Below are 27,057 nucleotides of genomic sequence, written 5' to 3' on the forward strand. Positions count from 1 at the left end.
CTCTCTCTCTCTCTCTCTCTCTCTCTCTCTCTCTCTCTCTCTCTCTCATTTCACTGTCACTCCTCAAAATTCTTTTGCTTCTGATCACCACCACCTCCTTCTGTCAGCTCCTCTCTTTCTCATATCTCCCTCTCCTCCTACTTCTTTGTAGGGTAAGATAGATTTCTATACCCAACTGAGCGTGGATGCTATTCCCTCTTTGAGCAATTCTGATGAGAGTAAAGTTCAAGCATTGCTCATCCCCCTATCTTCCGCTCCATTGAATTCTTTCATGCCCTCTTTTATCTAAGATAATTTGCCCCACTCTCTCTCCCTTCTCCCTTCTCTCAGTGCCTCTCTCTTTCTCACCATTTTATTTAATTTGGGGGGGGGGATATCATCTCATCATAGTCAACTCACACCTGTAACCTCTATGTGTACTTCTTCTGACTGCCCTAAAAATGACAAAATTCTTAGGAGTTACAAGCATAATCTTCCCATAAAGGAATGTAAACAGCTTAGCCATATCAAGTCCCTTATGATTTTTCTTTCATGTTCACCTTTTCATGATTCTCTTTGAGTCTTGTGTTGGAATGTCAATTTTCTATTCAATTCTAGTCTTTTTATCAGGAATGCTTGAAAGTCCTCTACTTCATTAAATATCTATTTTTTTTCCTGAAGGATTATACTCAGTTTTACTGGGCAAGCTTCTCTTGGCTGTAATACTAGCTCCTTTGCCTTCTGGAATATCATATTCTAAGCCCTCCAATCCTTTAATATGAAAACTGCTAAGTCTTTTTGTGATCCTGACTGTGGTTCCATAATATTTAAGTTGTTTGCTTCTGACTGTTTGCAATAATTTTTTCTTGATGTGGGAGCTCTATAATATGGTTACAATATTCCTGGGAACTTTCATTTTGAGATCTCTTTCAGTGGATCAGTGAATCAGTGGATTCTTTCAATTTATATTTTACCCTACTGTTCTAGAATATCAGGACAGTTTTCCTTGATAATTTCATGAAAGAAAATGCTTAGGTTTTTTTTTTAATCATGGTGTTCATTTAGCCCAATAATTCTTGAATGATTTCTCCTTTATTTTTCAAGTCAGTTGGTTTTCTGATGAGATATTTCATGTTTTATTTTATTTATTCTTTTGATTTTGTTTATTTCTTGATGTCTTGTGGAGTCATTAGTGTCCACTTGCCTCATTCTAATTGTTAAGGAATTTTCCCCAGTGTAGTATTACACTTATTTTCCCATTTGACCAATTCTACTTTTAAGGATTTTTTTCCAAGAAATTTTGTGTCTCTTGTACCATTAGGTCAATTCTGTTTTTAAGGTGTTATTTTCTTGTACCTCTTTTGCCAAACTGCTAATTTTCTTTTCATAATTTTCTTGTATTATCCTAATTTCTTTGTCCAATTTTTACTCTACTGCTCTTATATTTTTCTTTAATGCTTCCAAGAATTCTTGTTGGGTTTGCGTCCAATTAGCATTTCTTTTTGAGGCTTTGCTTGTAGCTATTTTCACATTATTGTATTCTGAGTTTATCTTGGTCTTCCCAGTCACCATAGAAGAAGACTTGGGGTGGATGATACTAACTGTCTCATAAGGGATATTGAATGCCAGGAGTTTGGGCTTACTGGAGAAGTTTCTGAGAAGGGATGTGGTATAATGTATATGGTGTTTTAGGATAATTAACCTAGGGTGGTCAGCTGTTTGGAAATGAGAGAATGTGGAGTCAATGAGACCTGCAAGAAAGTTACTGCAATAAGTGAGGCAAGAGTCAACGAATCCTGAATACGGTACTAGAAGTATGATAGAAAAGCTGGAGCAGAGGGAAGAGACATGACATAGTCAATAGGACTTGGTAATTGATTACAAATGCATGAAACAAAGGGAAAGTTGAAGGAGGGATTGAAGTGTTTAAGATTACATGACAAGGAGAAGAATTGTAGTAGAGAAGAAAGAGTCAGGAGGGTCAGGAGATGTAGGTCTATTTCCTGGTTTGGCCCTTTGTCACTCACCTGTGTGAATTAACAAGTTCATCTGTGTGATTCTTCTCCCCATCCCTCTCTAAGTTCTGCATAAGGGATCTGTTCAACACACTAGAAGAGGCTTTTTTCAGGTTCTTTGAATATCTCAAAACTATGAATGTGGTTAGTGTTGCTGACCTGCTTTGTTCACTTGCTTAAAAACAAAAATGCTTCTTTGTTATGGGAAATTATTCTTTGGGTGGGGAAGGAGGAGGTATCAATCCAGAAATGTAGATAATTTAAAAATAAAAGATAATGAAAATTAAGGGAAAAAACCTCACCTAAAGCTCAATTCATTATCTTTCTTCCCCAGTCAGCTCTTCTTCCTCATTTTCCTATTCACATCAAAAGTACAACCACTTTCTAACGATAATAGTTCACATTTATATAGTACTGAAATCTTTGATATTCTCTGCAACTTTTCTAGTTTTTCCATTATTCCATGTTGCCACTTGTCATGAGTCATTTGTCTCTCATCAAGGAAAAAGAAGAGTGAGAATGAGAGACAGCAGATACGGTTGCCTGGCATCGTCTCTCCCCATTAGATTGACATCTGATTGGGAACGGGGAATGTCTTTATTGATTGTATCCGCAAAACTTAGCACAAGACCTGGTGTATAGAAGGCACTTAATACGTATTTATTGGACTGGATTAGAATGGTGGGAAAGAAATTCAGTTACAGGGGAATAAAAAGTGTATGGGTGCTAAGAAGATGACATGCTGGTTTGTAGCTTCCCAGTTTAAGAAATTTTAAAGGAAGAGGTAAAATAAGATAGTAGATAATAATAGCAGGTACCAATTCTGGAGTGCTTTAAGGTTAACAAGGCTCTTTGTGTGTGTGTGTGTGTGTGTGTGTGTGTGTGAGTGTGTGTGAGTGTGTGTGTGTGTGTGTGAGTGTGTGTGTGTGTGAGTGTGTGTGTGTGTGTTTTCATTTGTTCCTCACAGCAATATAGCTGCTATTACTATTCCCCATTTTACAAATAAGGAAACAGGGAGGTTAAGTGATTTTCCCAGGGTCACACAGCTAGTAAATAGGAGGCAAGATCTGAACTCAGATCTTCCTGACGCCAGATCCAGCACTGTGCTTAGGTGGGGTACAGATTCATTGAGCTACGTGTCTGCTCCTCTATTTGGCAACAAACAAAAGCACCTCAAATACACCCAGGAACTGAGAACAGCAAGTACAGTAATCTGTTCCCTCTCCCCTCTAAGCCCTCCACACAGCTCTAGATGCCCAGACTGTGAAAGGGCTCACTGATTTCTCACCAACAGCTGCACCAAAGAAGTCCTCTATGCCACTCCCTTTGGCGAGAACTTATCACGGTCCTGTCAGGCTCAGTCAGGAAAGAGACAGGAAGGAAAATCACTGTCACATATGGCCAGATTCCTCCGTTGAGGATGGGAGAGGCTCCTGGGACCCTTGTCCATAGGGAGTTCAGACGTAGAAGGGAGAAAGAAGTAGATATGCAGGTGAAGGAAGGTACAGGGGTTCCTATATGAATCCTAGCAACGTCAAAGTGAAAAGTGGGGGCCATAATGAGGAATGTCACCCTGATCTTTTGCTCCAATTAAATGTCCCTTATTCTGACCATTAAAAATATCTTGGTCATGTTCCTGCCCTTCCTTCCTGTGTAAGCTATGAGCCAAGTGATTGCTTCAACCCCTCAGTCTCTCATGGTGCCTGGCAACTTGTCAAACAATACAATCGCTTGTCCTCCTTAGAAATGAGAGCAAAGCAAGTTCAAATGAGCTGACATTTGTCTTCAGTAATCTTCTGTCACTTTTAACCACCCTCAAATTAGACCTTGGGCTATGTATAGCTGGGAAAATGGCATGTGATGTTTCTGGGGGGGGGAGAGGCTGAAGCAGGGGGGTGAGGCCCTATTTGGTGGCATTTACTTCTGTGAACGTCTGCTAAAGTTTGAGGTTGCAGCCTCTGAGTAAAAAGTGCCCCAAGTCGTGAGATTTAGAACAGGAAAGGATCACACATTAGGCTTTCGTTGGAAGTTGTGAGAATGCCCATGATTGGTCTTTTATTATTCCCCAGCATCATAGAGAAGCATTCAGTTCAATTCCACAATTCCACAATTTTGATCATAAGGACTACCCAAATGTCCACTTCCTACATGAAGTTAGAAATTAGAAATGTCTACCTCTGATCTCTCGTGATGTTTTCTTCCTATCTTTTTCACATATCACATGGTCTTCTTTTTCATAGCTGTAGTTCCCAGGCTCTTTCTGATATAAAACCCAAACCACTTCCCCCAACCAAAACAAATAAAAAATCTTCCCTAGGTTCATAACATTTTTAGGTCAACACCCACTCAAAACTGTAGCTTGTGAGCCCCCACCAATGTTATTCTTTTACTAAATCAACCAGAGGACATATCAGTTCAAAGCAAAAGATATTTAATCAAACATAGCAAAGTAAGTGAAAAGATTTTCCTCAAATACACAAGAATACATCCTCCCATGGATTATCATGCCACCAATGGGAGAGGGGGCATTTACCAGGAACATATATCACTATAGAATACTAACAGAGAGGCACAATATAGGGATCATGTATAGCCAGGGAACATTCCCAGTCAGACGTGTATAGAGAACAGATAAGACCATCACAATATACACACAGGGATAGGAAAACTCATACCTTTGTTTCTTCAAATTGCTCTCTGCTGCCATCTGCTGGGTGTCTCCACTCTCTAAGGCACGTTTTGCCTGTGTTGTTACTCTCCACTGTCATCTGTTGATTGTCAGTTGCAGTGTGGCTTTTTTAACTGAGGTGCTCCTTTTGGTGCCTGTCTTCAAGTCTTCAGAATTAGTTCTACTGCTCTTTGCTGCCACCATCTGGTCATATGATGCAACCAGCCTTTTTGGTCTAGGGGGAGAGGCTCCCAGTTCTTTGGTTTATATATAAACAAACTCCAGTGCTGTAATTAGCTCTTTTGTTATGGGACCCTAAGAAGCCAGCAGTCTTTTGAATTCCTTTTCTCCTGATGTTAATCTGTGTTGTTCATTCTAAACTTTTATCTGAGTTATAGTCCAAAATTCCTTTTAATTTCTATTTTACATAGATGTATATAATACATGTGTATATATATATGTATATATATTATATATATACACATGTATTATATATATATATGTATGTGTGTATATATATATATATATATATATATACTAGGAAGCAGGTGGGGGACTAGAAAGACTTAGGTTCAAGATCCACCTCTGAAACATACTGTGTGTAATTCATTTAACCTTTGTCAGTCTCAGTTTCCTACTCTATTAAAAAAAAAAAAAGGTGATAATAATAACATCTATCTCCCAGGGTTGTTGTAAGGATAAAATGAGATAATATTTATAAAGCACTTTGCAAACCTTAAAGTCCTAGCTAATCTTATTATTAATGTCATTATTCAGACTTCTCAGCCTCAATTTCCTCATTAGTAAAATAAATGGGTTGAGTGTGATGGCCTCCAAGTTCCTTTTCAGTTCAAAAACTTGGATCCTTATAATCCTAATCCCAAGGTCACATAGTAAAGGGCAAATCCAGGATTCAAACTCAGGTTATTGATTCCAAATTCAGTTTTCTCTCTACAGTAATGAATTGCCTTTCTAAGCACGATGAGATTGTGTCATATGCCATGAAGAAGATGTTTTGCCTGAATAAGAGACTCCTGTATGGGAGAGTAGGATCATGTTAACCATCCTCAAGAAGTTAAAGGGCTATCACTGGGAAGAAACTCTAGTCTTGTTCTACTTCATCCCAAAGGGCAGAACCAGGGAAAACAGGTTAACATTTCGAAGAAATAAACACAATTTGATTTAAGTAAAACTTGTGTAACAATGAAAACTACCCAAAAATGAAAGGTATTACCTTGAGAAGAACTGGGTTTCCCCGGGACCATAGCCAGTTACCCTGATTTTTGTCTTGCCACTGGACCCCAAGGACTCTGGAGAAGGGAATGAGGTTGATGACTGTGCTCTACCTGGATTAAATCCAATTTCCTCACAAGTCAAGACCACTCTCTGGACGTCATAAATCCTCTTCAAGAAAAAAGGATGAATAACAATAGTGGATTTCCCCACATTAGAAGGCCTCAAGCAAAGAGGACACCATTTGTTGGGTACATTGTAAGGTTTGTTCTGATTCCCGTGTGGGCTGAATGAGATAGCTTTCCAGAACTGAGATTCTGTTGTTTTGTGAATTAAAAATCATTATTATCATTTATTTAAGAAGGCCTGGGGCAGCTAGGTGGTGTAGTGAATAGAGTACTGACCCTGGAGTCAGAAGGACCTGAGTTCAAATTTGACTTCTGACAATTGACACTTAACAACTGGATGACCTTGGCCAAGTCACTTAACCTAAATTGCCTTGCCTTCCCCCTCCAAAAAAAAAAATAGGCCTAAGAAAGGCCCCCTGACAACCCTCTTACACTTTGTTTAGAGTTACTGTATGTACTCTGATCAAACTACATTTCTTTCATGATAGAATGTAATTCAGACCTTCATGTATTTCACACAGATCAGGAGCTTGTTTAGCCTGAATTTTCTGAGGTTTGCGTGCAGTCACATTACGGTTTCATTCTGAACCTGCAAGCTGTTGTGGTCCATATGGATCACAAGTTCCACCATGAGGGGAAAGACAGGGTCTTATATATTTTCATGTTCCATCAAGATATGTTGCAGCTGCATCTGGGAGGTGCTTAAAAATGCTTGAAGACAGATCCCTAGGAAGTCAAGGATTCTCTGTTATTTAGATGGAGTACGAAACCAAAAGGTCCCCGGAGATCCATCAAAGGCATGCTCAAGAGCTCACAAGAGCTTATTGTTAAAATTTCAGTATGAGCATTTACACTTGGGAAATTGGGAAATGCTACAAATCAGGACTTGATGTATTGTTTTGTTGATTGTCTAGACTTAAGAAAGTGATGGAGAAAATGTGAATATTGCTGATTAAACCTGATACTATGTTATGGAAATGCTTGTTTGGGTCCATAAATTAAAAATAAAATAAATTTTAGGAAAAAAATAAAAAATAGTTAAGGATGAATGTAAAGTAACTCATTTTTTTTAAAAAAATAAGTCTTTTCAAATATATTTTAAGAATGTTTTGTTCTTTTAATAAAGAAATAATGATAATAATGATGATGATAACAACAATTATAATAATCCTCTCAAAGGAAAAAAAGAAAATGTGTTGAGTCTATTTTTAGGGGGAAAGCAGGTTGTCAAACATTTAGCCATCCACTTATGGATCAGTGACATGATGACCAAAGGCAGGCCAGATTCTATCATGGATATGGAACAGATATAATTCTCCCCAGACTGACCTTCTTGTATATTTTGTGATTTCAAACAAGACAAGGATAATGTGGCCTAGTATAACAGATAGCGCACTACATTCAATGTCTAGGGAAGCCTGGGGTCAAACCCCCTGTAGTTTACTACAAACACTTACTAGTAGATAACCCTGAACAAGTTGCTTTGAGAGATGTGAGCCTTGGTTTCCTCCTCTAAACTGGAAATAGCATTAGCTCTGGAGTCAGAGGGTTCAGATGCCACCTCTGATGCTTATCTCTTGTATAGCCTTAGGCAAGTCCCTAAACCACCTATACTTCTCAGTTTCTCAGCTGTAAAGTGAGAGGGTTAGACTAGATGGCCATGGAAATCCCTTCCTTCTATAGATGACCTATGATTGTATTTGTTCCCAACTCCTCATTCTTATGAGCCAACCTTTGTATCAAAAAATAAAAGAGGGGAGGGGGAGCCATTCTGTAAAAATCTTATTTGTCGTTAAGTCATTTTCAGTCACGTCCAACTCTTCATGACCCCGTTTGGGATGTTCTTGGCAAAGATACTGGAGTAGTTTGCCATCTCCTTCTCCGTCTGTAAAATTAGCCGACACATTAACCAAATCTGACCATGTTCTACCCTCTGTACATGACTTCTTCTGAAAAAAAAAAGAAAAAGAAAATACAGAGAGAGGCACATTTTCTCAGTTTTTCTTCAGGGTCAAAATTCTTGGTTGTTGCAATTACACATCAAGGTTGTTGGGTTGTGGGGCTTTTGGGTGGGGCTGAGAGGTATCTTTCCATTTATATTGTTCTAGCCATGATATAAACTTTTTCACAGTTATTGCAGTCTTCCATTAATTCATTTAAGTCGTCCTATGTTTCTCTGAATTCTTCCTATTAATCTCTAATAGTATGTGCATTTCTTATTCCCTTATTTTCATGTACCACATGTTTAGCCTTTCACTCATAGATGAGAGTGTACTTTGCCTCCAGTATTTCACTCTTTCTAAAAAGTTTTACTATTAATATATACTATACCTTTAAGAGGCTAAATAGTTGTTAATTTTCTAGCCACTTCTTTTCTTCATGATTTTTCACTTCTTTTTTTCATGGTTCTAGTCCCTCCTATGAAGATTCCTCCTCTCCCCACCCCACCCCCAACCCATGACTGAAATTACTTTCCCAGATCTTTGCAATGCAAATATAGCTATAAAACCAGTCACATGACTCAGCTAATCAATCATGTCATAGACCCTCCAGTTTTACAAGACTCAATGAATGAAAAGCAAAGTGCTTGGCTCTGTGGGGGAGCTGAGCACTGATGAAAGAGAAAGGGGTCCATCCCTTTGGAAGAAGGAAGGCCCATGGCCCAGCCTCTTTCTTTGTGGCATGGGGTTCCCTGACGGATACACTACTTGGTAATTCCTATTACAAAATAGTCAGTTCTAAAGGGACTATTTACATTCTTTGGCTGAGAGGGCATCGTTTAGGGTTAACATTATGAAATAAGCAGTCCCCCACTGGGGTTCTGGGATCTTGTTTATATCAAAATCTTTATTATAATGGGATTTCTTGTCACAATATGACTTGTAGTGCCATATAAATATGAATAATAATAATAATATTTGTCACTAGTTGGCTTGTAATTATTGTTCGTAAACTGGTGTTATCATGATTCCTTTTTATTTCAATCCAGTCTTCAAGACTTCTCTCAAATGGTACATTCCTTGATCTGTGTGCCACCCCTGACCTTCTTAGAAATGGTTTCTTCCTCATCATGATTGTATCTCTCTTGGTCACTCAGGATCTGCTCTTTTTGGTAGGAGAGTCTCTTTTGTACCTAATTTATCTCTCCTATTAAACCATAAGCTCCTAGAGAAGAGGGACTGCGGTTTTGCTCATTTTTGCATCTATGTATGGTAAATACTTAATAAATATTTGTTGAAATTGCATTGAATTTCCTGTGAAGAGCTCGTGCTATCATAGATGCAGAGCTAAAAGAGACTTTTTAGGTCATCTAGTTGAAACCCCTAATTCTACAGGTTAGGAAATGGAGGTCTAAGGACTTTAAATGAGCTGCCCATAGTCACTCAAGTGGGGAATGACAGAGATGGAATGTGACATCAACTCTCCTGCTTCCAAACCCAATGGCCCTTCCACTGAACCACACTGCCTTCTTTCAGAGCCAGTAAAAGGTACATGAGTTAACAATGTAGTACAGGAGAGACAATGGAGTAAGAGCACAAGCTTCAGTGTCAGAAGACCTGAGACTACATCCTGCCTCTGACACTTCATAGATACAGTGTCCGGCACATAATAAGTGTTACATAAATGTTAGTTATTATGATGTTATTATTATTATTACTACTATTATTAGATGCAAGGCTCTATGAATCTGTTTCCTCATGTTTAAAATAGGCACAGTTTGTACCATTCATATGAAAAGGTCATTTGGAAGACTATAATAAGCACTGAGGGGGAAACTAGGTAGCACAGTGAATGGAGCACTGGCCCTGGATGACCTGAGTTCAAATCCACCCTCAGACACTTGTCACACTTACTAGCTGTGTGATCTTGGGAAAGTCACTTAATCCCAATTTCCTTGCCTCCCCCCTCAAAAAAAAAAGAATATAAGCACTGAGACTAACAAGACATCAAATATACAGGCTTGTTGGGAGTAATGTAAAGAATGCCATCTTCTTCACTTATTACTTGTATTAGATTGGGAAAGTCAGTTGCCCTCCCTTCAGCCTCATCTCTAAAATGAGAATGGATGAGATAACTTTTTTTTCTAGCCCTAAAACTATGATCTATCATTCTTGCTTTGACCAACGCATATAGGAGCACACACAATTCACCCCTGAGAATATAGTCAAGACAACTCCCCATCCTTTTCTGACTGACCCATGCTTGGGGGCCAGCCTGGCTGAAGGTGCAGCGATGGAACACCAAGCCCAGGAGACAAGCCAGAAAAGCTCAGGAGGAGTCAGGCCACATCTCTATTGGTTCCTAATAGAGGGTAGTGATTGGGTGTCTGTGGGTATAGGCTAAATGGAACAATTCAACAGCTTATGTGTCATCTGTCTTTGGGGAATCATGCTGATCCACTGAGCACAAGAAAGCTCTCACCTGGCTTCCTCTCCCTTCTTCAGAGCCAACCATCTCCATAACAACAATGATGTTCAGATAACAGACAAGCCTTGAAGCATCTACAAAGAAACCCTGGTCACTTTCATTGCTCATTGGCTGGTTTGCTTTTGAACCTGCTACCTTCAGGCAGCCCTAGGAGGGGGGAGAATCTGGTGCACACTTCAGCTATTGACAACAGGTGTGGCCTTTCTGTCCTCGTAGTTCAGCTTGCCCTGTCTACTAAGTGTCTCCTGCACTGAGTCATGACAGAACTGGAGTGGGAAGGCATTAAGTCTAGGCATGGTGGGAGGTGAGAGAAAAATTTTGAAATCCCAGCAAATACCAAGACTGAGTTTGGATCTTAACTAGAACTGAATGCTCTGGCTAGTCTCTGATCTGGTGGTCCCATTTATTCAGCCATGACGAAGGAGAGTAATTGGTTGTCTGTGGGTAAATGGGAAAATGCTGAGATACAAATAGGATGAAAGAATAACCTGACACATGAATATAGGTGAAATAATTAAGAGGGCTATGGCACATTTACCTACACAGAGCATGAACTTAATTTTTGTTTGTCTTGGTTTTTGCATAGACTTAAATGTACACTGTGGTGGCTGAGCTCCAGGTCTGGAGTAAGGAAGACTCTTCTTCATGAGTTCAAATCTGACCTCAGACACTTACTATCTGTGTGATCCTGGGCAAATCACTTAATCCTGTTGGTCTCAGTTTCCTCATTTATAAAAATGAGCCGGAGAAGGAAATGACAAACCATTCTGGTATCTTTGGCAAGAAAACCCAAAACGGGGTCACAAAGAATCAGACCCAATTGAAAGCAAGCCAACAACATTAAATGTTCACTGTAGTATAAAGGCAATTACATAGCACAGGGAATACAGCAACTGAACGCTGAGTCAGGAAGACCTGAGTTCAAATCCTGTCTCCAACACTGCATAGCTCTGTGAGTCTGGGAAAGGCAATCAACCCTTCTCATCTTCAGTTTCATCTTTGGAAAATGGAACTAATAATAGCACCTACATCCCAGGGCTTTTGTGAGTATCCAATGGGATGACATGTGAACTGCTTTGCAAACCTTCAAGTGCTATATAAATGCTAGCTAGTGGTAGGTAATGGTAGCTGTAATTGTTGTAGTAATACATTCATAGGAGATTTTCAAATTAAGTATTTTCTCCTTTTGTCTTCTTCTTCTTACTTCTTACTGGGTCATCATGGGTAGTCCAAAACATTAATATTGAACCATACCTTGCCCATACCTTACATGACATATTGACCTAAACTACACCTGAAATGAAGGGAAGAGACTAAGGATGAAGAATATTCATTGGTGGCCAATGGACCACAATTGGAAAAATACTGATCAGGAGCTTGTTACTGTTGGCTGAATGCATAATGTATTGGAGGCTCATACCCTAAGAATGGGCAGCTATGTGGCACAGTGGATAGAGTGCTGGATCTGGAGTTAGGAAGACTCATTTTTGTGAGTTCACATCGGAGTTCTTACTAGCGGTGTGACCCTGGACAAGTCACTTAATCCTACTTATCTCATTTTCCTCATCTATAAAGTGAGCGGGAGAAGGAAATGGCAAATCACTCCAATATCTTTGCCAAGAAAACCCAAAATAGGGGCGACTAGGTGGTGCAGTGAATAGAGCACCGGCCCTAGAGTCAGGAGGACCTGAGTTCAAATCTGAACTCAGGCACTTAATAGCCACGTGACCTTGGGCAAGTCACCTAACACCAATTGTCCTGCCTTCCTTCCTCCAAAAAAAAAAAGGTAAAAAAGAAAAGAAGACCCCAAATGGGGTCACAAAGGTCTGGACACAACTGAAATGGCTGAACAGCAACCCTAAGAACAAGGAGGCATGCTAAGTGAAAATGACCATGATTAATAATAATGCATTTGTATAGGGCTTTACAGTTTAAAAAGATCCATTCTCATGCCCTGCTGGAGCCAAGCCTAAGCCTGGTGATGTGTGATATCTTTATTAATGACTTGGATAAAGCATAGAGTCCATTTTGGTTAAGTTTGTGATGGCTCTTAGCTAGACAGAATGACCAACAGAGGAAAATAAGGATAGGAAGCAAAGTCAACTTGACTAATCAAAGATGTGTCCAGGCAAAAATAGAATTAAATCTAATGGGTGAACATCAAGCTACCACTTATAGATCCAAGTTGGACAAGATGCTCCATATTATAAAAGGAAAAATAAAAGAAGTCAACCATGAATGTTGATACGACTTTTGTCATCTCTAACCATTCCTTCTCATGTCCTCCAATTCCAAATCCAGCGTTTTTTTTTCACATCACCACAGTAAAGATCCAAGGAGTCCTATGATGAAGTAAAGCCACAACATTTGGGAGCATATATGTATTATTGCCCAAGAGGGATCCAAACATTATCAATCAATTGAATGACATTTACTAAGAGCCTACTATGTCCGAGGCATTGTGGTAAGCACAGTTCTCCAGAGACTATATCCTCACTCTTGAGATCTATTTACTGGTTACCTTCTTTTTGCTTTTGGCCTTATTACCCTCATAATTGTGTGTGTGTGTGTGTGTGTGTTTTGGTGGGGGATGTTGCATTGATTTTTAAATCATTTTTAAGCCTACTACCCCAAATCCACAACAGAGAGAGCCTCTCCTTATTAAAAATTAAAAACAGTCAAGCAAAACCAACTGATGCAGTGGAAATATCTAATGGTGTATGAAACATTATGCACCTATAGTCTCCCCACTTGTCCAAAGAAAGAAGGAAGATTATTTTCCTCATAGGACCATAGATGTGGAGCTGGAAGGGACCTTAGAAACCATTAAGTGCAACCACATTATTTTATAAATGAGGAAACTAGAGCATAGAGAAGTAGGGGACTTTCTGAGGATCATGTAGCATCTGAACCAGAATCTTCCTTAATTCAAATACTGTGCACTGTTTTATATAGTCTGCCACATCAATGTGCCTCATTGCTTCTTCTGGACCAAGATGGGTATCTACAATTATACAGAACATAGTTTCATTTTAGTGTTCATTTCAATTATAATTGTTGTTCTGTATATTGTTTTGCTGCTTCTGTTCCCTTTGTTCTGTATCAGTTCAGATAAGTCTTCTCATATTTCTCTGAATTCTCTGAATACATTCTAATATTTTACATAGAATAACTACTTCAATTAATGGGCACTCATTTGGTTTCCACCTATTTTGTTACTGTCACATATGAAAAATTTGAGAGACAGTTTTTGTATGATAAATAATTTTATTAATTATAGCTAGCAGATAATTAATAAAAAAGATAATTTCACTTTCTCTCATAAACTAAAGATGAATAACGTAGGCCAGTCAATGCTTATATACCCTTGAATGAATGGGTGTTCCCAACAGGTAGAAATCATCTCTGATTGGTTAACAATTAATGAGAGAATGAATTTTATAATGACAGGTGGGCTTATTCTAATGAGGAGCTGGGTAAGTGACTCTGATCATGGACTAAGAAAAACCCATCTTAAGCCAGATGACCCCCACCTTAGGAAATCTATACAAAAGGGATCTATCCTTTACCCAGTCAGTGAACAATGAACTGGGGTAAGAATTCCACTAGATAAGATGGTCTAGGTAGAGTAAATTTTTGGTCAAGATCAGAAATGTCTTTGAGAGAATGGATTTTAAATAAGGAAAAAGAAAGGGGAAAAACAAAACAACTTGTATCTCCTCCCCCTTCCCACAATATTAATTGGTTATTAATATGAGAGAAATAATTATTTCTCAGGGCAGCTAGGTGGTGCAGTGAGTAGAGCACCCACCCTGGAATCAGGAGGATCTGAGTTCAAATCCAGCCTCCAACACTTAACACGTATTAACCTAACCATGTGACCTTGGGCAAATTACTTAACCCCAATTGCCCTACCTTCCCCCCTCCAAAAATGAAAAAAAAAAGGGAAATAATTATTTCTCTCACTACTACCAAAAAAAGGGTTGCTATAAATATATGAGGTTTTTCTTTCTGCCTTCAACCTCCTTGGATTATATGACCAGTAATGGTATTTCTAAGGCAAAATGTCTTCACAGTTTAAATAACAGTTTTTCTCACAGAATTCCAAATTGCTTTGCAAAACTCTTGGACCAATTCACAGCTCCAGTCATGGCACACTAGCATGCTAATCTTTTCCCAACCCTTCCAACATAGACTATCTTCATCTCTGGCCATCTCTGCCATTTTGGTGAGTGTGAGGCACTCACCCCAGAACTGTTTTAATTTGCCCTTATCTTCCTCTTTCCTTCAGCTTGTGGCCCAGGTCCTGGAACAGAAAGATATAGGTTTTGCGCTGGTGGACTCCAAGAAAGAAGCCAAACTTGCTAAAAAACTAGGTAAGTGTGATTTTCAGAAGATACTAAGGGTAGAAACAAGTTACTGAGCATTTGCATTTTTTTCCATGTGAGAAGCTTGCCACTTTAAAAAGAATGGAACAAAATGTATAATTTTGATACCAGTTGGACATTATATTCCTTTTTGCAAAAGGGGGGGAAGTAAGTCATGAGTATTTTTTTCAAATGATTTATTAACTTCTTATTTACATCATTCATTTCCACCAGATTTTGAGTTACAAATTTTCTCCCCATTTTTCCCCTACCCACAGCCCCAAAATAGAAGTCCCACAGGATATCCCCTCCTCCAATCTGCTCTCTCCCACATTTTCTCCCATACCCCTTTCGACTTTTCCAGTGGATCTCTATGCCCCAGTGCCTGTATATCTTATTTCCCAATTACATGTAAAATAGTATTAATAATAGTATATACATATTTTAAACATTTGATTTTAAAACTTTCAATTCCAGATTCATTCACTCCCTCCCTTGTTACCCACCCTTACTGGGAAGATAAGTAGTTCAGTATAGGTTGTACATGTGTAGCTAATGCAAAACATTAACATAGTAGATATATTGTAAAAGACTGACTTTATTTCCCTCCCTCCTATCCCACCTCCCACTTGTTCTATTCTCTACTTTGATCTTGTCCCTTTTCAAAAGTGGGTGCTTCCAACATCCCCCCCACCTGCCCTCCCTTCCATCATCCCCTCTCTCATCCCCTACTCTCCTGTAGGGTGAGATACCCTATTTAGTGTGTATTTCATTCCGTCCCCAAGCCAAACACAATGAGAAAAAGGTTGACCCATTCCCTTTTGCCTTCCTATTCTTCTCCTCCATTGTAACCAGTTTTCCTTGCCTATTCTCTATGAAATAGTTTACCCCATTCTGTCTCTCCCCATCTCCTCTCATTATATCCTTCTCTCACCTCTTAATCTCACCTTTTAAGTATTATCCCTTCCTATTAAATTGGTCCTGTGTCCTCTATGTATACCTGTAAACATATATACACACATTCACATATGTATTCATACACCAGTATACCCTCCAATATAGACATATATATTGCCTTCAACTATTTTCATACTGAGAAAAGTTTCATCAGTTCAATTATCATTTTTCCATGCAGGAATGTTAATAGTTCAACTTTGATAAGTGGCTTATGAATTCTTTTCTGTTTACCTTCTCAAGCTTCTCTTGCTTCTTATATCTGAATGTCAAATTTTCTATTCAACTCTGGTTTTTTTCATCAAGAATGCTTGAAAGTCCTCTATTCCACTGAATTACCATATTTTCCCCTGAAACGTGATACTCAGTTTTGCTGGGTAGGTGATTCTTGGTTTTAATCCCAGCTCTTTGACCTCTGGAATATCATATCCCAAACCCTTCAATCCCTCAATGTAGAAGCTGCCAGATCCTGTGTTATCCTGATTGTGTTTCCACAATATTCAAATAGTTTCTTTCTGGCTGCTTGCAATATTCTCTCCTTGATCTGGGAATTCTGGAACCTGGATATAATATTCCTAGGAGTTTTCTTTTTGGGATCTTTTTCACGGGGTGATTGGTGAATTTTTCAACCTCTATTTAATATGCCCTCTGGTCCTAAAACATCAGGGCAGTTTTACTTGAGAATTTCTTGGAGGATGATTTTTAGGTTCTTTCTTTGATCATGGCTTTCAGGTAGTCCAATAATTTTTAAATTATCTCTTCTGGATATGTTTTCCAAGTAAGTAGTTTTTCCCATGAGATATTTCACATTGCCTTCCATTCTTTCATTTGTTTGGATCTGTTTAACAGCATCTTGATTTCTCATAAAGTAATTAGCTTCCATTTGCTCCAATCTCATTCTGAAGGAATGATTCTCCTCAGTGAGCTTTTGAGATTCTTTTTCCACCTGGCAAATTTGGCTTTTTAAGGCATTCTTCTCTTCATTGCCTTTTTGAGCTTTTTTTGCCCTTTGAGTTAGTCTGTTTTTTAAGGTGTTATTTTCCTCAGTCAGGCTGTTGACTCTCATTTTGTAATTTTCTTGCATTGTTCTCATTTCTCTTCCCAATTTTTTCCTCCACTTCTCTTATCTGCTTCTTAAGGTGCTCTATGACCTGTAACCAGCTCATATTTTCCTTTGAAGCTTTTGGTGCAGGAGTTCTGACTTCACTGTCTTCCTCCTGTTCCATGCTTTGATACTTTTTGTCCCCATAGGAGTCTAATGTTGGATTTTTCTGTTTGCTTTGCTTCTTTTGCCTGGTCATATTCACACTCAATCACTTGACTCCTGGGCTTTTTGCCACAGTAGGACTCTACCACCAGACAGGAGAGCTTTCATCCCACACGCTGGGGTTTTCTCAGCTGCTGGAGGTATGAGTTGGGTGCCCTCTCTGAAGCCTCTACACACTCTGGCAAGCTGGTTACACATCCCAGGATCTCCACCCTAGACTATAATCCAGATCCAAGCATGTTAAAGCAAGAGTGATTACCCCTCAGACTGGTCGCTTGGTCCCCCTACACTCTGCAGGCCAGGAGCTGAAGCTGCCATGTGGCTGCACTGCAGTCCTCAGCAGCTTCTCGCCCCAGGGGCAAAAGCTGATGCACTCCCAACTACTGGGTCCCAAAGTCCACACTGAACTGACCTCTCACTTTGTCCTTAGCATCTATGTGTTGATAATTCTGGACCATCACAGCTGCTGGTGATCTGGAGTCCCTCCAGCCAGTGGTTGGTCAGGCCCACTCTGGGGCTAAAACCTTGGCTCATGTGGCTGGGCTCAGCTCCCAGAACACTGCACTGGCCAATTCTTGCTGGCCTGCTGGCTGCCATCAATGGGAGGTTAGCTTCTCTGTGTCATTTTTGTTGGTTCTGTAGTTCCAAAGTTTGTTCAGAGTCCTCTTTTACATGGATTGGGGAAAGTGAGAGCCAGAGCTGCTCGGAGGTCCTGCTTCTACTCTGCCATCTTGACTCCACCCACCAGTCATGAGTATTAATATGACTTTTATAATAATCATAAATCTAATCATAAAACATGCAAACCTCCATATTATAGGGGGAAAGTCTGATTAAAACAAATTATTGACATGAACACTACATGGCATTTATATAACATTTGAGGATTTAACTCATTTAATAATAGCTAACATTAATATAGCACTCTATGATTTTCAAAGTACTTTACCTATGTTATCACATTTGATCCTTGTAACAACCATAGAAAGTATTATTTTTTAATTCTTTTTTATTGGAGGGCAATTGGGGTCAAGTGACTTGCCAAGGTCACATGCATAGTTTTTATGTTAATTGTCTGAGGCCAGATTTGAACTCAGGTCTTCCTGACTCTAGAGCTGGTGCTCTATTCACTGCACCACCTAGCCGCCCCCATAGAAATTATTGTTGTAGTTATTAATATCTTAATTTTACCAATGAGGAGAACAAAGTGTCAGAGATAAGAATTAAATCTAAGGCTCCTGTTTCCAAGTCCAGAGCTCTATATGCTCTCCTACCTTGATACCTATATTATTTCATTTTTCAGCTACATAGAGATTTCTAGCTCACCCTGGATAGATTCAGGAGTGTGCTAATAAGTGTTTAACAACCAGCTCTCAAAAAAACCTATTTTGACCAACTTTTAAGTTTAGTCTTCATTATTAATATTTTTCCCTTAAGTCTGGAGAATCAGCACAACAATAAATCAATCTTATATTTGCAACATTTTCCCTATTTCTAAAGTATAGAAGCTCATATTGAAAATTTAAGAATTCATTCTCATGAACCAATCACACTCTCATAGGCTGACTTCAGCATACCCATGACGAGATTCCAGGAAACAAACATCGAATGCTGTCCTTCTCTGTCATAAGTGACATCTTTCCACATTCCTTGCTTGATATCAGCAGCAAAGGTCTGGGTGTCTGGAGAAATATATACTGAGGTGTCTCCTAGGGCAGGCTAGAAAATCAGCTTTTGAATCCATCTTAGGTTCTTCTTGGCCTTTCAGCTAGACCTTTCAAGGAGGGGTCACATTAGGGCCTCTCCTAACGATGGCTCTGTGAGGATTCTGAGTCCAAGCCATCACAGCTGTGTGCATTCATTATCATGGAGAGTGCATGCCCAGGGCAGATTTGGTTAAATGACTGGAGTACAGAATTTGACACCCCCTCCCCTCATGTAGATATAGCATGCTGATGTGTGGAAGAATTGTATTCATAAAAATGTATGTGGGAAGAGGTACATTTTACACTCAGGCAACTTCCTCCCCTTATACAGGGGATCCTTCAATGTTAAGGTCAGAATGGACTTCACAGTCCATCAGGTCTAATTCCTTCATTTCACAGATGAGGAAATTGAGGCATAGAGAGGTTAAATGGCTTACTCAGAGTCAAACACCTATGAAGTGTCTGAGGCAGAATCTGAACTCAGATCTTCCTATCTACACATCTATTACCTCTAGTTCAACACTCTCAATTTGCAAATGAGGAAACCAAGGGCCAAGAAGGGGAAAAGGATTTTTCCAAGGTCAAATAGTAAGTGGAAGAACTAGGATTTGAGCCTTCATGCTCCAAATCCTATGTTTTGTTTTGTTTTCCCACTACAATATGCATTCACACACAAACACACACACACACACATGTGCTGTCCAGCCAGCTTTTCTGCTCGACCAGTAAAAAAGAACCATTTTAGGAAGGGATTATAAAATAGGACCTTTGCAGGAAGGTTAATTGGATTTGGAAGGTGTAAACATAGAAGAATAGTCATATGTGTGGCCTTCAGGTACATGAATGTTCATCATTCTGACGATGACAAACAGCTGTGCTCTATTTTCATGGAGGCTGTAGCCAGAGACAAAAAAAATGACCAAGACTGTAGCAGGATATATTTAGGTTAGACATTCAGAAGAACTTGGAATCGAGAGATACAAATAGGTCATGAAAACAGACAGTGTCAACTTTTTCTCTGGAGACCATTTATGGCAGGCACCCAACTATATGGAATCCATAAATGGAGCCTTTCCCAAGGGCAAAGGAACAAACAGACAAATGACCATCTGTCCTCTTTCCCTGGTGCCTAAAAGCATTCTAATAAAGCCTGCCTTCATCCTTTCCCACAGAAAGACAAACCTATTGAAAGATAAACCCTACTTTCTTTTCTTTTCCTTTTCCTGAAGATGTGCCATTGCAGGAGGGTCTTGGGTACCTTTGCTATGGAAAAAAAGGCCCACAATGTAGAGCAGAATGGAGGAATCGGTGCTATTATGTTTTTAAAGTGGACAGGGCCAGTGGATGTACCTTACAGTATTGTTGTGAGAGAAGTAAATACTTAAGATGTTGTAAAACTATGAACGCATATTATGTTAGAAGTTATCGCCGGCAAGGGGAAACATTTTGGTACTCTATAGAAGCACACATATCTAGGCCCAGTGGTGTATTCCTTCTTGCTTTTTGATCTCATATCTGCAGCTTATGGAAACTCTCCCTATTTGTGTCTGCCAGAGTATTTTATCAGGACTAAGGACTGGAGCAAGGAATATAGGATCACAAAGTTTATATCAAATGATCAATTGAGCAGCAATTATTAAGTAGCTATACCATGTTCCACATACTGAGTTAGACACTGACAAATGTGGGGGTGTTCATGTATATATACATATATATATACATACACAGAGAAATATGGACATACATGTGTACATATATACATGTATGTATGCATTTAGTGGTGTGCTGGTAAATATTTGACAACCAAGTTTTTGAAATAACATACAAGTAATAATTTTAAGTTTAGTATGCTGTACTAAAATTTTCTCCATCTAGGGGCAGTTAGGTGGCACAGTGAAGGGGCGACTAGGTGGCGCAGTGAATAGAGCACCGGCCCTGGAGTCAGGAGGACCTGAGTTCAAATCCAGCCTCAGACACTTAACACAAAAACTAACCCTGTGACCTTGGGCAAGTCACTTACCCCCAATTGCCCCCCCCCCAAGGCAAAAAAAACTTTATAAATCTGGACAATCAGCAAAATAATAAATAAAGCATTTGTCAATTTCTGACATTTAAATACACTGAACATTGAACAATTGATTCTTTCACTACTGAATATACAAAATATATATAGCAGCTGGGTCATTGGGAAAGGCTTCATGTAGAAGGTGGCATGTGAGCTTGGGCTTAAAGGAAATGAGGGATTCTGAGAGAGGGAGGTGAAGAGAGAGGGCTTCCCAGGCATAGGGGACAAGCCAGCACAAAAGCCCATAGGTAAGACAGAGGGTATTGTGGATGGCAAACAAGGAGGCTAGTTTAGGGACTTCAGAGATTATCCATTTTTTCCCAAATTTTTCATGTTCACATAAGGACACTTACATGCCTTGCCCACGGTCACACAGAAAGCAAGTGGAAGAAATAAAATTTAAGCCCAGGTGTTCTAGCGTCAAATCCAATGAACATTCTACAGCACCTGGACTCTGCCAAACTACAGATTGCTTTGTTCTTTGTATTGGGAGGCAGCGAGCTGAATGTCCTTTGAGACTAATAGTCCTAAACGTATTTACGTACCTACCCAGAACGAGAAAGACACCATGTGAAGTATTAAGAGAAGATACAGATAAGAAAAGTTGATTATCTAAAATGTCTGGATTATGAAGAATTCAGAGAAACGTAACAGAGAACTGTATAAATTATAAAGAATGAAGTAATCAGAACCAGAACAATGCACATAGTGATGTTAATTTAAAAAAAAACACAAACACTAAAAATTATATATATATTTATATATATATATATATATATATACATATAAACACACAAATTATATATAAATAATTTCAATAAAGAATTTTGATCCCAAACAACAATAAAAACAGCCACAAAACCATGCCTTAGTCCTTCAGTATAGAAGTCAGGGGCATAGAAAGTTGTATACATTTTCAGACGTAGTGACTGTATCCATTTAATTTGCTTAACTGCTTTTATCTTTTTTTAAAGAAGCAGTCAACATACATGTTCTCAGAGGGTACTATGTATGGAAATGATTGTGTATAAAAAGAAAAATCATTGAAATCTTATTAAAATAAAATAATATATCATACTTTAGTATGCTAAATAGAGTTTAAAAAGATAAAATTTGTTTCTACTTTGTTAAAAAAAAAAAAAAAACAACTAATGGTCCTAACTATAGTGTTTATCAGGGCAGCTAAGTGGTACAGCGGATAGAGAATACCAGGTCTAGAGTCAGCAAGACCTGAGTTCAAATCTAGCCTCAGATACTTACCTATATATGACCCCGGACAAGTTATTTAACCTTGTTTGCCTCAGTTTCCTCATTTGTAAAATAAGCTGGAGAAGGAAATGGCAAACCACTCCAGAATCTTTGCCAAGAAAACCCCAATTGGGGTCACAAAGAGTCAGATATAACTGAACAACAATAGCAACAGTGTTTGTATTACCGGATAGAGAGCACTGAACCAGAAAGATGGGAGTTCAAATTCTGACCTCAGACACTCCTTGGCTGTGTAAACCTGGGCATATCACTAAGACCTCCATCTGCCTCAGTTTCTTCATCTGTAAAATGAGGGTGATGATCATACCTACCTCCCAGGGTTGTCATAAGGATCAAGTGAAATAAATTAATTAAATAATTTAGCCCAGTGCCTATCACATAGGCATTTAATAAAGGTTTGTTTCCCTTCTTCCATTATATAACATGATTGTTATTTCATTACTAGTTAATATTATTATTAACTTATATGTATATAGTGCTTTAAAGTTTCACAAAGGGCGCTATATATTTTAACAATGAATAGGACCAAAGGAGATGAGAATATGTGCAGCTAGATTTAAGTGATGACTCCAGCTATCTATTTAGCACTTCCTGTGAATAGAGCAGTATGGCGTCCCTGTGAGGGTGGTACCACCTACAGATCTTCCTATTAAAATCTTTGTGTATTGTCTCCCCCCATTAGATTGCAAGCTCCTTGAGGACAGGAACTGTCTTTCTTTTTTTCTTTATGTATTCCAAGCATTTAGCAAAGTGTTTGATACAGAGTAGATACTTAGTAAATATTCATTGACTTTTTGACAGATAAGGTTTGGGTGGTAGGCCAAAAACTTGTCTGCTATCACAGAGATAACAAGTGTCAATGGCAGGATTAGGTCTATCCTGATTCCAAATGTAACCTCTCTCCATTATGCTACAATGTCTCTACTGCTACAATCATTTTACAGGTGAGGATACCAAAGCCCAGGAAAGTGAAAGGATTTGCCCAAATCTTTCTACTGTATTTAGAGGCAGATCTGGGGCTCAGTCCCAGGTGTCCTGACTCCCAGATGGAGGAGACAGATATGGTAGAAAGAGTGGCAGATTTGGGGGTCATACTGCCTAGCTCCCATGTGACCTTGAGCAAATGGCTTGTGATCTCTGGGCCTCAGTTTCCTCAACTGTAAAATAAGGAGATGGGACTAGATAACCTCTAAGGCCCCTCTAGCTCTAAATATGTCTATTATGAGATATAATTCTTGTCCTCAAGGAGTTTACAGGCTAGATTGCAGGAAGCTTGGTGGCACAATGACCCCATTTTGGGGTTTTCTTGGTAAAGATGCTGGAATGATTTGCCATTTCCTTCCCCAGCGCATTTGACAGATAAGGAAACTGAGGCAAACAGGGTTAAGTGACTTGCCCAGGGTCATGTAGCTTGTAAATCTGAGGCTACATTTGAACTCAGGAAGAAGTCTTCCTGATTCCAGGACAGGCACTGTGCAGTATGGCACCACCTACCTGCTGCAGAGTCGGAGGACCTGAGTTAAAATCTAATCTCAGACACTTCCTTAGGACTATGTAGCCAGCCCTAAGCAAATTATTTATCCTTTGCCTGCCTCAGTTTCCCCATAAGTAAAACATAAATAGCATTTGCCTCACAGGATTATTGTGCAGATTAAATAAGATGATAATTGTAAAGCACTTTGCAAACCTTAAACACAATAGCAAGGCTATTATTATTATTGTTATTATTATTATTATTGGGGGTGAGACATAAAGTAGATAATTATAGAATAAAAGTAAGTAATCATAATAACATTAATACTTAATGTTTATATAGCACTTTAGGTTTGCAAAGCACACACACACGTAGATAAGTAAGTGTGTGTGTGTATAAAAAAATCTTATTTCATTTGATTTGATCCTGTAGTCTCTAGACTACATGGTGAATAGAAGAACGAAGGGTAGAGAGCAGAGTAAGATTAGTTTGAGAAGGCTTTGTGAAGGAAGTGAGGCTGAAGTTAGGTACAGAAAGAACCGATAGAAATGGATTTCCCATGGGAAGGTTACCTTTTCTCTTTGTCTCTTTATTTCTTCCAGGTTTTGATGAAGAAGGAAGCCTGTATATCCTCAAGGGTGACCGCACTATTGAGTTTGATGGAGAACTGGCTGCTGATGTTTTGGTGGAATTCCTTTTGGATGTAAGTATGGACTCCCATTAACCCTGAATGGAACTATTTTAGCTAGAATATAGCCTGAGGCAAAACTCTCAAAGAATTGAGAACTTGCTAACTGTTAACAATATTTATGATATTTATCTTGGCCTCAGTTTCCTCATCTGTAAAATGAGCTGGAGAAGGGAATGGAAAACCACTCTAGTATCTTTGCCAAGAAAATCCCAAATGGCATCACAAAGAATTGGCTATGACTGAAATGGCTGAACAAGAACCAAAAAATCTTTATGATATTTCGGATTTTTTCTCCTGTGTTAAAGAGAATCTTACTCCTCCGGGGAAGCCCATATCGCTGTCTTGTTACATTTGGAAGCTATTCTATTTATTTTTTGTCTATGTGTTGCTGCTTTAACATATTGCTATGTCCACCCATCCATTGCCAACTGATTACTTCCCATTGATAATTTACTGGTTCAGTGACTGCATCTTTCTGATATTGCTGGGGAGAATATTGTAAAGATGAAACACAAGAAATATAGGAGGACATGTACTAGGTAGTGGGAAGAAAGGGAGGGTAACAAGCTGGGGCTTTTACTACTCTTAATGCGGGGCAGGAAAAGTATCAAGGAGAAACAGAGCCAGATAACTTCCCAAGGTAAGACCTCCTGTGTTAGACTGAAAGTAAGGAGAGTTAGGTTCTAGGGCTGGTTTGTGACCAAGTAAGCTATGGAACTGTAGGTATCCTTCTTCACCTCCCAGGGACTTAATGTCCTTATCTGTAAAATGAGGGAGCCGGACCAGATTCCACCTCTTACACACCATGATCCTATAATTCCAAATGGGACAGAATCATGTAAGCCACCTCTACTATGAAATTCAGCCTTTCTGGTATGTGTGTGTGTGTGTGTGTGTACATGCACATGGGTATATACAATGCATATGTGTGTACAAACACATATATGGGAGAGACCAGAATAGAGCACCAGCCCTGGAGTCAGGAGGATCTGAGTTCAAATCCGGCCTCAGACACTTAACACTTACTAGCTGTGTGACCTTGGGAAAGTTACTTAACCCCAATTGCCCTTCATTCCCCCACCCAAAAAACCCCCCACACATATGTATATAGGTGTATATATATATGTGTGTATGTGTGTGTGTATGTGTGTGTGCATATATGCACACATGTATTCTCAGACAATAAACAGAGAGGAAGGAAGGGAAGGAGGGAGGGAAGAGAGGAGAGAAGAAAAAAAGGGAAAAGAAAAAGGAAAGGAAAGGGGAAGGAGGGAGGAAGGAAAGTTTGGATCTTTGATTTCATAGAGGAGAATTCCAAATGTGTAAACTCCCTCCATCAATTCAGATCAGCAGTTTCTCTGCTTATAATCTTAGAAATGGCTGAGGACACTGAAAGATTAAGTAACTAGAAGATATAATCAGTAAGTGTCAAAGGAAATATGTGAACTCAGTTATCAACAACTACTAACTACTTCATGCTGCAAATACATTTGTGTTTGTGTGAATATATAGATATGTATATACATACATACATACATACATTTATATAGACACATTTATATAATATGTACATGAACCTCACTCACACACTAATTTTCACCTGTAGAATTACATACATGCTTAACTGACTGATCCAGAGAAATATGCCTATGTGTACAACAATATATGTCTTAGATTGTATATATATGTATATGTATTTACATATATTGTGTGTATACATTCACAATCTAGCACAATTTAGCTGCACACCCACAAAGAATATTATTATCATATTTCTGTGGCATGTTCAGGTTCACAAAGCATTTTCCTCACAACCACTCTGTGAGGGAGGTAGTATGTTATTATCCCCATTTTACAAGTGAGAAACCTAAGGTACAGAATTATATAGGACGCAAACCTAAATCTTCAATTACAGATCTTGTTTCACTGTATCACGTTACTTTTCCTGTACAACAAAACTTACAGATAAAACAACACGGATTCACAACGATATTAGCATTCTGACCAATGAATACTTCTTCAGAAGGTGGTCAAGTCCTTTGTGGCTTTTCCTACTGATACAGAGCCCAGTGCTACAGTGACAGGCATACAGATGCCCCCCCCCCTTCAGTGTGATACAAAAACGTAGCATTTCTGTACAGTAACAATCCATTGTTCCTTACCTTCATGCCCCAAGAGATTCTCAGAAAGCCTAAGACTTCTCTGAGATGCTATAGGACTATCTTCCAAAGTAGGCCTGTACAATGTCCACTTCTTATTCAATCCTTTTCTTATAAAAAAAAAAAAAACCTGTATAGAGTAGGGTAATTAGTCCACCCCAACTCTACCCCAACCATTCCATGTTTGATTGTCCTCTGGAAAAGTAATAGTCCAACTAGGATTATACATAGGATTTGGAGCTAGAAGCAACCTGAGACACCAACAGACACCTGCAAACCTCTCATCTTAGAGATGAGGAACTGAGATCAAGAAAGGTTAGGACTTGCCCAAGGTCACACAAATAACGCCTTTGACCTGGTATTCACATCCGAGTCTTCTAACTTTAAATCTGGCTTTCTTTCCACTGCACTCACCCACCTGCCATACAGAAATATATTTGTTGTTGCAGCTAATTGAAGACCCAGTGGAGATCATCAACAGCAAACTAGAAGTCCAAGCCTTCGAGCGCATTGATGACTACATCAAACTCATTGGCTTCTTCAAGAGCGAGGACTCAGAACGTAAGTCATCTATGGCCTTCAGCCTATGAGCCTGACGAAGTGACTTTTCCCATTGGGGACAGGGAAAGGTAAGGAACAATAGAGTCAGGAGGA

General features: G+C 39.0%; 1 protein-coding gene across 1 annotated transcript in view; it reads left to right on the plus strand.

Moving 5' to 3' along the window:
- Window positions 1-27,057, plus strand: part of CASQ2 (calsequestrin 2) — a 118,137-nt gene that overhangs the window by 24,960 nt on the left and 66,120 nt on the right. The window contains exons 2-4 of the mRNA XM_069089279.1: window positions 14,743-14,827; window positions 24,156-24,256; window positions 26,853-26,990. Of these exons, the coding sequence (XP_068945380.1) occupies window positions 14,743-14,827; window positions 24,156-24,256; window positions 26,853-26,990 (324 nt within the window). The remainder of the gene's footprint in view (window positions 1-14,742; window positions 14,828-24,155; window positions 24,257-26,852; window positions 26,991-27,057) is intronic.

Source organism: Petaurus breviceps, unplaced genomic scaffold (assembly GCF_028583685.1).
Source record: "Petaurus breviceps papuanus isolate PSGF00001 unplaced genomic scaffold, PetGlider_PUasm1.0 186, whole genome shotgun sequence".
In the NCBI taxonomy this organism is placed as follows: Eukaryota; Metazoa; Chordata; class Mammalia; order Diprotodontia; family Petauridae; genus Petaurus; species Petaurus breviceps.